The 11,429-nt window shown below is 41.3% G+C and overlaps 1 protein-coding gene across 1 annotated transcript; it reads right to left on the reverse strand.

Annotated features, from left to right (window-relative positions):
- Nucleotides 1-614: 614 nt before the first annotated feature.
- LOC109483399 (mammalian ependymin-related protein 1-like) lies at nt 615-3,949 on the reverse strand. The gene is made up of 7 exons (XM_019786407.1): nt 3,799-3,949; nt 2,977-3,102; nt 2,287-2,390; nt 2,017-2,092; nt 1,544-1,705; nt 1,141-1,256; nt 615-721 (listed from the first exon to the last, which is right to left on the reverse strand). Exons 1-7 carry the CDS (start codon nt 3,818-3,820, stop codon nt 677-679), a joined length of 651 nt encoding a protein of 216 aa, XP_019641966.1. The 5' UTR covers nt 3,821-3,949; the 3' UTR covers nt 615-676.
- Nucleotides 3,950-11,429: the final 7,480 nt, after the last annotated feature.

An 11,429-nucleotide genomic window follows, 5' to 3' on the forward strand; every position in this document is an offset into this window, starting at 1 on the left:
GTCCGTTTTTCAGGTATATTCATATTGCATTTTTATTCCTAACATAAATTGATTTTGATTGAAACGGACGTGGAGCTTCTGAAACCATCCCAGTGATTGACAGGGGCACCGACGAAAATGGCTTGGGCATCTAAAACGCGGTTTACCGCCAAAACGTCACAAAGTAGATCAAGAATATGTCATTACAGAAAGTGCTGCAACGGACAGGCACTTTAACGTAACAGCACACGACTTCCAAGCAGATGAAACATTATAGGAAATCGTCATATTCATAAGGATTTAGGAAATGGTGTTTCATAAGGTTTTTGACCTATCCTCTGATTCCTTTAAGTTCACAGTTTGAATTTCAGATCCCTTTATGCGCCGTCTGCAAAACGGCTCGAAAGCCACCTGACGACACTTATACAACCCCGTCAGTCGTTACAACTAAAAATAGCACGTGATTGAAGAGTAGGCTGTGTGTATGCATTCGATAAGAGTTACTCCTGCAATTCACGTCAATTTCCTCTAACCTCCGAACCGCCTGGTTACGATAGATACAGCAATGGGCATTTTTCACGTTATTACGTCTACAGGTGAAGCTAGGAAAACATGTACATAAAATGTGTAGAAAATCCAAGGAGTAAATCATTTATTTCATGCTTGTGGTTCCTCAAAGGATTGGAGAAATGTAAGATCAGGGAAAACGACCAAAGATGGCTCTTCGCCGCGTGGGCATGGTCTGTATAAACAAAATAAAAAGCAAGCGGTAAAACATTCAGAATATGATGTTTAACGTTATGTTACAACCGTGTGAAAATGAAAAAGGGGGATTGCTGTGTATACTAAGTATGTCAAACACTGTTTAAAAGCATTAACTTATCCATCCTAATATCTGAATAGAACAAGCAAAAGGGTATGACTATTATAAGTTTAATCATCCAAAAATGACGGCTGTAGCATTACGCGAAAACAGTTTAATACAAAAGAAACTTTCTTTTCTGAAGCAAAACAAATTGCTTGAGAATCTGTAAAAATCATAATGTTCTTCCGTAATTCCTTGTGTTTCAAGCCAATAGATAAAAGAATAGCCCAATTTCGCTAAATTCTATACTAGGAATTTTTCATTCAAAGAAAAGTATCCAGCAGTGACGTTCTTACCACGACGTTACCCAGCTCTGTGTCTGCCGGGCAGGGCGGGCTGGGCACATCGAACACGGAAGGGTCCTTAATGGTCATTTCCATGTTGACGAATCCAATAGCATCAATATAGGGATCTGTAGAGTTAAAAAAAAACCATATATATAGTTCAAAACAATATGAAAAGTACTATAGCTCAACAAATAATATATTGCGGTAGTTTATTTTTTAGAAGAACGGTCAAGAAAATTGAACCAGATTAAGAAGGAAAACGTCATACGTTGTAGATATAAAAGACAACAAATAAAGTAATAATCTTAAATACTCTCGTAATATTGGCCACAGGTTCAGACAGAATATCAACATGTACTGTTCGTTGTACCAGGTTGTATCCCGCCGGTGAAGTTGTATCAAATTTACTGACCATTTCCAGTGTTGATTATCGTCTCCACAACTGGCAGACAATTGTCGACGCTGAAGGAAGCCCTCCCCAACAGACCAGGGACAATAGTATCAACCGAGTATTCGTACACTTTCAATCCTTGTGGGCCGCCATATGTGTACGATCCCAGAAACGTAGTATTGGCTGTAGCATGGAAAGAAAAATATAATTACAGAAGGATATACAGAAAAACAAAATGTGCACAAAAATATAAAGAAGAAGAAAGATAAAAACGAAAATTGTAGCAATCAATGTACAGCTTGTACATAATGTGGAATTAAACTACTGCTAATATCTGACAATGCTAAGAGATTAATTTCTAAGAAAAGTGCAGCAAACATCACTCACTCAAAGACTATTTGGCAATCATATCTTGTTAAAAGTATTATCAAACGTTTAGAATAACGTTTAGCGTAAACTATCGCATTATTTTTCATGCTTTTTGTTCCACTTACTTGGGATGCAGTTGTACAACTTTTCGGTCAGCTTGCTGGTGGTACACTGGTTTGAAGTTATAGTGTAGGACACCCCCTGGATGAAAGTACATACAAAGGCGTTGGTGATATGATACAAGGCGTCAACTCTATTATGTGTTGTCAAGACTATGTGTTACTAGTCCACTGTAAAAGTGCACAAGAGCCAGATGTTACAGTAACAATATTTCAATTCAGTTTAAGAAGTACGACATTCAATCCTTCACCAACCTGATGAAATTATTCACCAACCTTGTTATGGTCTTCCACAATCCTGTAGGTTCCTCTCACGTCCACCAGTGCAACCTTCATCTTGTCGTAATCATAATACTCCATGATGGTCTGGTTCTTTGTCGCTGTAGAATCAACAAGAAGCAACTTAGATTTGTCAAACTTTGTAGTATTTCTAAATTAAGAAGAAAAGGAAACGGTAATCTTAGACTTCCGTGAAATATTTTCAGTTTTCGTGATATTTAAATTCACCCCATTTCCTGTGCCTGACCGTTTCACCTACCATTCTGCATATCAATCTTCCCCACCCACGCACTGTTAACCCACTCTCTACTTTCCGATGTCGGACCTTATGACCTCCTATTATTCGACCTGTCAATCTTCCTGGCCTCCACCCACGTGCTATCAACCTACTCTGTACGGGCAGAAACACATACCCATAGCTATAGCTAAGCCGCCAAAAACAATACTTTCGTAGCATATAAATATATATAGTAATATCAATATTTAACGGAAGTAAATATCAACATATACAGCAGGAAATTTAGCAAACGGCTTTAAATTCATCCTCATAGTCTGACATAGACATATCAAGCCAAGCACTACATGTACAACCCACTCCTATTGCAGGAAACATTAGGATTCGACCAAGGTGACCATATTACCGTTAAACAGTAGTGACTACTTTACAAAGAATGTAACATATCTTACAAGGCTTCCCACCGCTTACAGAGCCACTGATGATACCCATAGTGCCAGACCACTGCTTCGGCATACAGCAGTGAGTCGGGTCATCCACCGGGGCTGCAGTAGTTGGACATTCACCTAGCAAGAACGCTTAGAGACAAAGAAACACGTGAACACTTAAAGCTAAAATTCCAGTCATTATGTATGCCACAATCGTCGTACGACAGAGGGCGTTTTGGGGGATAGTTGTGCAAATTTAACTCTCTCATATAAATATATTTATTAAGGCTAATATCCTTCCCGGTGACGACGACAAATAATGTGACGTAAGATACACATTAGTATTAGTATTTGCAAGTGACCCATAGGCCCTGTCACACATTCAGGACACCTCACCCACCCACTCAAACACACACACATTTCCCCCGAACACCAGCCATCCAAGGTAGGCTGGCCAGATTTAAGCAACGTACATTTATCTACGAATCTACTAATTACGATTTAAATTTGAGTCAAATTTTGACGCCCGAACACAACTGACTTACTGTCAAATGGTTGTGGTCTTCGGCTGACCTTACAGCCAAACACCAGCCAACCATGGCCGACCTCCCGACCACCTCCCGAATGTTTAAAACATTTTGAAGCATTTGGCTGACGCGGTCGAATAGTAGCCGACCTCGCCAGCCGACCTTGCTCCAACCTACTCCTGAACATGGTTGGGGGCGTTCGGATAGTGTTTGGGAGGCCAACTTATGAATGTGTGGCTTTATATTTTTTTAACGATCATGCCAAAATAATAAAATCGTGCATCGCGATCGCTACATGAAGGAAGAAGACAATGCTTACCGACTGCCACGAAGACCAGCATCTTGTTGAGATTAGGGGTTGGCGAGAAGGAATGAAGCAAAAAATTGTCGCAGGAATTCTTTTAAGAGTTTTCAAAACAGCGACGTGGTCTCTTGTTATAGCTCTGACTCAGGGGGTGGGTCTGCGCGAGGTTGTTTGTTTGAACTTTGAACTTTGCCCGTTGAGGTAAATGTTTAAGCAATGGGTGTGCTGAAATGTATGGTAAACATTACCTCACAAGGCAGGAGTCTTTTTCAGGGTTACTTGAGTTCAAATAAACGGGACTGACCACATTTACTATGTTCTTTATTTGTTTAATTGATACTTATTACTTTTACATAGTTTCACTATGAAGGAAGATTCTAAGTCCTTAAATATTTGACAAAATCAAATCGTTAAATATGTGACAAAAATCAATATGACATCAGTCAAGCATTCGACTCATCTGCGAGAAAACTAGTAAGATTTTTAGTTGGCTATGACGTGTTAGTGTTTGTTTATTTTATTACGTAGTGAGTAATCAGAGTGACGCACTATCGTTATTTAAAGGCTATGATCTGATCACTATAGATACAAGGTGAATGAACACAGTATTCGTATTTAAAGATCAGTACTTACAAAACTTACAGCATCGTCACTATCATATGTTCAGTCCTGATAAATTCCATAGTAGATCATTGCAACATGTTTTAAATGCTGTCACAGAGGGTCCTTTTCTTACATTTGGTGGTAGATTATTCCATGTCATTGCACCTGAATACGCTATCGATCGCGATCTCCTGTATACATGTAGCTCTCTACGTACCGTCGGTACATGCAACTGGTTTGACACACTCGGACATGTTCTTTTGACTGTCCTGTCCCTAGCGTAAGTGAATATTTAACACTTTGAAACTTTATGTCATAGAACAAAATGCGCTGTAATTTACAGCAGTCTAAAATTCAACATCATCAGATTACAATAAAATGCAATTAGCCATCCTAAAATAATGTGGTGACATAAATATACATTTGGAATGTATGTGTGATGGAAACACCAGTGACTTACTCGTCTTTGATTTCGGAGTAGCTGTGAGTTGTAGACGGATCATAAATGTCTTCGTCCTTCATTTCTGAGTAGTCGTTAGTTGAGAGGATAGAAGAACGGGGGTTGGTGCTTTGGTCGGTTAAGTCAGCACCACCGGAGGCTTGTGCCAAAGTTTGGTTCGATGTTTCATACATGGAATTGCTTACAAGCTGCGTTACACAGATGGCGTGGTGACTACGTTGCACGAGGGCCGAGGCAACTTGTATATTTTGAACAGCGCTGTTCTGTTCGTTGTTCCCGGCTGTCGCACCATGGCCTGAAATATCACAGATCTCGTCGTCTTTGATATCCGAGTAGGCGTGGGTCACAGATGGTTCGTATAGGTCCTCGTCTTTTATGTCGGAGTAGGAGTTGGCGGAAACTGATGAAAAGTCGTCATCCTGACGTAGGCCAGATCCCGGTAACCCTGTATTGTGTAGTACACGATTTGGTACAACCATACTAGACTGGGTAGGGCGCGACTGGTTAGTAGAATCTCTTACATTTTGAGCAACTCCACTCCTGCCAATGTATCTGTAGACCATCACCAAGGCTAGAGCTAAGAGCACAGGCAAAAGGACTAGTACTATTGGCATGACGTATTGGACCACATTGTCCTGTTTTAAAGTTGACAATGTTGTTGTCACACTAGTGCTTCTAAAGTGTTCTGTAGCAGCAGTGGCCTGATTAGTCCAGACCTCTACAGTTTCTACGTGTGCTTCTGTGGAATATTTGGGTAAATTTGAATCAGGACATTCTGAGCTAACCATTCTGTCCACTCCACTAAAACGGATCGGCTCGCTGGAAAGATATTGACGACGAAATACAAAGCAAGAAATATTTGTCATTCTGGACTGTTCTTTAGAACTGGTTTGGTCGGTTGGCGTCTGCCTGTTGAAGCGCCGATTTTTCACGTAGCTAAACACCAAAGCAATACTTCTGTTATGTTGTGACATCTTTGCAAGCTTCAACGCCACGCCGTCTTTCAGGGCTAAAGTTATCCCGTCATGTTTGGTCCAAGCTTCAGAACACGGGCCAGCATACAAACTTACTCGCTCGTCCATTGCAGTTTTGTCCCAAACAGTTACTAAAACAACCGGTGGCCGGAATGTAACGGGACCAAACGTAATCGGCGGGAATCTCCTCGGTTCTTGTTCCTCGTTGTTGGTAGGTTTGAACTCACGCCGGTTCACAATAGCCCATTTCACTTGAAAGTCTTTTGTCACTGTTGAATACGTGAGGTAAAAACCGATGTTATCGATATAAAAGCGAACCTTCTGTTTTGGTGGAAAACCAGTTTTGTCCACGATAAGAGTCCAGTTCACTTTGTTATCTTGCTCCCAGGAAATGACATGCTCTCCACTGACGCTAAATGTTTGGAGTGACGGCACAGAAAGGGCTCTCTCGCTTAAGCACGTCAGGGGGTTATAGCTTAAGTTCAGAACTTGTAAATCGTGAAGAGGATCTAAGGAGCTGGTGAAAACGACTTCAATCTTATTGTGACTCAGAATCAGTGTGTGTAGGAAGGCAAGACCACGGAACCATCCACTCGCTACTTCTGACAGAAGATTGTGGGACAAATCTAGCATTGTAAGATATGAGATTTCTTGGAAACAGCCATTTTCTAGTTCAAAAATACGGTTATGAGAAATGGACAAGTAGGCTGGAGATTTCTGTGAAGTGTTTAAGCCAGAGAACCAAGCACGTTTCAGCTGCGACAAAGTGTTATAATCTAAATGTAACGATCGCAAGTGTGAGAATCTAGTGAATGTTTTGTTTTCGATCGCGCTTATTCCTGCATCTATAAGAACAAGGACCGTCAGGGCAGACGGATGGATGGCGCTCAGGGTTTGCGAGGACAGGTTTCCGATGGGGATGCCTCGTAGGGCGATCCACCGGGCAGCAGGGATGTATCTGTAGTTGGACAGTGGAGTGCAGACAAGGCCTTCCTGGACTCCAAGCCCGCAAGGCATACAGAGGCATGTAATGGTGTGATTTGAAATGTCACGAACCTTGAAGTTGATGTTGTCGGGCACGCACGTGTTCCAGGGTTGTGATAAGGTCTTCGAGCAGAAAGAGTGGACTTCTGTCGCCGCCACGTTGCCGAGAACAGAACAGATCACCGAGCTCACCAGGAAGAGCCAGCAGCCTGACCGTGTCATGTCTGTCGTCTGCAGCAGGTTTGCCTACAAAATGACGCAGGAATTTCTGACGGTGTATGTCAAGCAGCAAAATAGCCTCTCAAGTGGGCGACGTAAAGTAATGAGCTTTTCGTACGCCTCCCAGCTGTTTGTGTTGAGAACAAGGCGTCACAAGCCTCGCATTTTTTTCTCTGTCTTGAGAAAAAGACGTCACAAGCCCAACTGTACGTCGCACACAAGCCTCAATGACGCTCAATGTCTTCTTTTCGTTTTTATACTTGCCAATTGGGTCAGGCTAATATTACTGACGCATGGTGCCACGTGTTGTTCGGCTGTTAAATTGGTGCAAGCAGTTTCGCCTTGAGAGCAAGGCGTCACATGTACACCTGTACATCACACAGAAGGCTCAAGGGCGCTCATTTTGTTCTGTTCGTTTTTATTTGTCAACTGGGTCAGACTAATATTGCTAACGCAAGGCGACACGTTGTGTTCGGCCGTTAAAATTGGTGCAAGGACTTTTACATGTTGAGAACAAGGCGTCACAAGCCCACGTGCGCGTGGCATTATAGGCCTCTACCAGGGCTTCGGGGAGGTGGCTGGAAGGAGTAGATATCGGCCAAATAGAGAGATAACATGCCAGGGGAGTTGGTCTGGTGGAGAGAACATGCCTGTCGGGGGTCGCTACGATCAAATGGGTACGGCAAACTGTTCTCTCTAACAGACCAACTCCCCTGGCATGCTATCTCTAGAATTTTCTGATTTCTACTTATTCCAACCGCCTCCCGAAGCCGGTACATGGTAGAGGCTACAGGTGGCACAGAAAGTTCGAGGACGCTAGCCCTCTTATTCGTTTCTTATTACCTTTCGTCAATATTGGGTCAGACTAATTTTACTGACGCAAGGTGACACGTGGTGTAAATGTGCTGCTGTTAAAATGGTGCAAGGACTTTTACATCTTGAGAACAAGGCGTCACAAGCCCACGTGGCATTATAGTCCCTACAAGGCTTCGGGAGGCGGCTGCAAGGAGTGGATATCGGCCAAATAGAGAGATAACATGCCAGGGGAGTTGGTCTGCTGGAGAGAACAGATTAAGTCAAGCTTCACTTAAGTTACCTACATACCAAAATTCATGATGATCCGTCCACCCGTTCTTGAGTTATCCACCTTCAAATATTTTTCAACAAATGCTTCTGCAATTCCAGAACAAGCTGCTAGGGGGCCCAAACTCATGTCATTTCTTTCCTTGTCCAAGTGCTATCTACCATCACATATTGGTGACCCTAGTCTGACCATATCACGAGATATCGAAACTGAAATTTCAGCTGCAGTACCATAACAAGCTGCCAGGGGCCCCAAAAAATCTAATCATTTCGAGGTCTTACCAAGACCTACTTAGTAATACCTACCAATATCAAGACAATCCATCTTAGCCTTCTCGAGTTATCGTGTTCACACACACACACACACACACACGCTCACACACACACACACGCTCACACACACACACACACACACACACACACACACACACACACACATACACACACACACAGACAGACACATGAACGCCTAAGAAAGCATAACCTTCTGGTTTTACGTTAGTAGTTGACCAGTGTGCAAAAACATTATTTAGCTTCATGAAGTCAGACATACAATACCGATGTAAATCGACACATGTCCACCCTGGCTCTATTTCGAGCTTACAAAGTCTAAACTGCCATAAATGAACGTTCCCCTGAGCCAAGCTAGCTCTGAATAGTTCATTCTGGCATTTTGTAACCGGTGCCGACGGTAAATCGATGAAAACGATCGTTGATCGTCTGCCTTTAAGCTTGCACAGCAAATCTGAACGACCTCAGATACACTCTCACTTACAGAGACCTCCAGGTCACAGATAAAATGCTTGGTTTGGTAGGATTTATTCACAGCTCACGAGAATTGAATGATGCTAACTTCTCATAGGTGAATCAGACGACATCTCGCACAATGTTGTCACTACAATAAGGTCGTCTGTCAGAAAGGTGGCAACAACAAAATGGCGGCGTTACAATTGACTTGATGCCAAATTTCCGCTTAGTTTGTCTCTCGCAAAAATGAATTATAATCAGCTTTCAATATGTGCCCCTGTCTCCGTGTAATGTACATGCTGGCGCACTGCCACACTGGGGTTTAGATCGGTAATAGAGGTTACAGTTTCTCGGTTGTGAACAGAAAAACAACTGTTACCAGAGACTGACTTACCCTTTTTCGGAAGGCGTAATCAGACCTTTAGTCTTCGTAATCCGTAGGCAGTCACCCCAAATCAACGTAATTTGTACTCAGTACATTAGGCGTAACACGTAAATGATTGGTCTTTTTCATGCTGCGCAGGCAGTGTTACCTTTCTGCTACATAAAACGTAATCCATGAAATTTACGTAATTCTGAGAATTTAACGCAATTCGTAATCATCAGCTACCCCATGCAGACCCTCATCATTTTGAACACGCAAGGCTAAACTCACCATAACTGAGTTTATGTTACGATGCGACGGCTTCAGATTATTTTTTTGTTATTACAAAAATCCAAAGTGTTCTTTGCAACGCATTTGAGACACACGTTTTGTTTTCAAATGGATACATTTAAGGATAAGATACGTCTAAGCTATAATGAGCTAGAGGAGTAAGTACATATATTACTGACGCCATTTTGAAAAGATAATCACAAAACATCAACAGACGTTACGTTAACGGTAATTGTGTTAATTAGCAGACATTACTTTTGAGAGATCATCTTTCGATGACGTCGGGTCGACGTAAATTACATATTACTACTAATAACATGAAAACTGCTTGACGATCTAGGTAATCTCAGTTGCCTAGCTGAAATGACGTGGCTTATAAAAATGATGTGATGTTGCAAAACTTTAAACATTGGAAAAGATAATTACTTAAAATATATTTGAGTGTGGTTGTGGTCATCATTACACACGTTGGATTATAATCATTACGGACATCCAATAATAATTGTATTATCTGAAAAGATGAACCAGCCTTCTCTTCTCCTCCCTGATATTTTTCTTCATCAATTTTGAGCAAAAATCGATCGAGTTGTAATTAGTTTGTTAGTGCTGCTTTATGAAACCATTACACCGGTGATATATATCTATAGCGTTACGATACCGCTTGTGTCAGTGTTCATACGTCCAATAAAGTCTTCAACTGAAATGATGGCTTAGAGGGTTGTGAGGTTATTACACCAGATACCTGACGATCAATAGTTTCTTAAACGTATTGCAACTACAGTGAAGACATGATGCTGCAATTTCAGTCATAATTCATATCCCTTATTGCTGCTATGGGGAGAATAGTTGTTTACGAAATGCCATAAAATTAATATATTTGATATTCAGGCTAGATTTATATCAATTATTTCTGGTGGGAAATGACTGATTGTTTACGAAGTGCCATAGGATTATGATGTTGTATTTCAGTCATAATTCATATTCATTATTCCTGCTCGGAAGAGACTAGTTAGTTGTTTAAGAAATGCCATAAGATTATGATATTGTATTTTCAGTCATAATTGATATCCCTTATTTTTGCCAGGAAGACAGTAATTATTTACGATTTCACAAGAAAATTGTTTTTTTTTTTTCTGCAGTTGGTGGTGCTTTTTTTCTGTGCGTTCACGGCCTGCTAGTTATCTTTTGAGTTTATTTCCTGAATCAATAACAGGTAATTACGCTCATCTCCCTAACACTGTGAACATCACAAGTACAATAGTAACGGTGAACAGCTTTATCCAATCAAAATGAACCGTACGGACGAATTAAGAAAAAACAGCTCAAGAGAAGAACCTCAACTATCAAAGACGTGATACGTGATTTAACGCCGCAACGCATTATGGTCGTACACACATCTGATATTGTCGCCTATGGAGTAGATTTGATTTTCATAGCAGGCATATGTTGTTTTTCATTTCCATCGAGCTAAAAATGGGCATTGCCAGGCACAAAGACCGCAGGTGGTGCAGTATCTAGCTGATACTAACTAACTACCGGGAGAATTGTTTCTCTAGTGTACTCAAAGTGTTAAAAGCAACACTAATTAGAAAATATAAACCAAGATCGTTTAATGTTTTCTTCAAAAGACTTGAAACACGTCTTCTAATCTTTTCTTCTCAGACAAGACTGATTGCCTGCTGCGTATTACACTTTGTTGTGCGTCTTCCTTTTGAAAGGGCGACAAGTGGTCTTCTAAATTCATCCTAGCTTTAGCCCGTAGCAAACCCATCTTTCAACGACTACGGAAAAATAAACTCGAAGGTCACTTCGTGTTTGTTGAGGACTTGAAACACGTATTTTAATCTTTTCTCAGCCTAGGACGATTGCCTGCTGCGTATATCACTTTGGTCAGCGTCTTCTTTCAAGTTGAAGGGCGAGA

The sequence above is a fragment of the Branchiostoma belcheri genome, unplaced genomic scaffold (genome assembly GCF_001625305.1).
Source record: "Branchiostoma belcheri isolate BF01 breed outbred unplaced genomic scaffold, Haploidv18h27 scaffold64, whole genome shotgun sequence".
Lineage (NCBI taxonomy): Eukaryota > Metazoa > Chordata > Leptocardii > Amphioxiformes > Branchiostomatidae > Branchiostoma > Branchiostoma belcheri.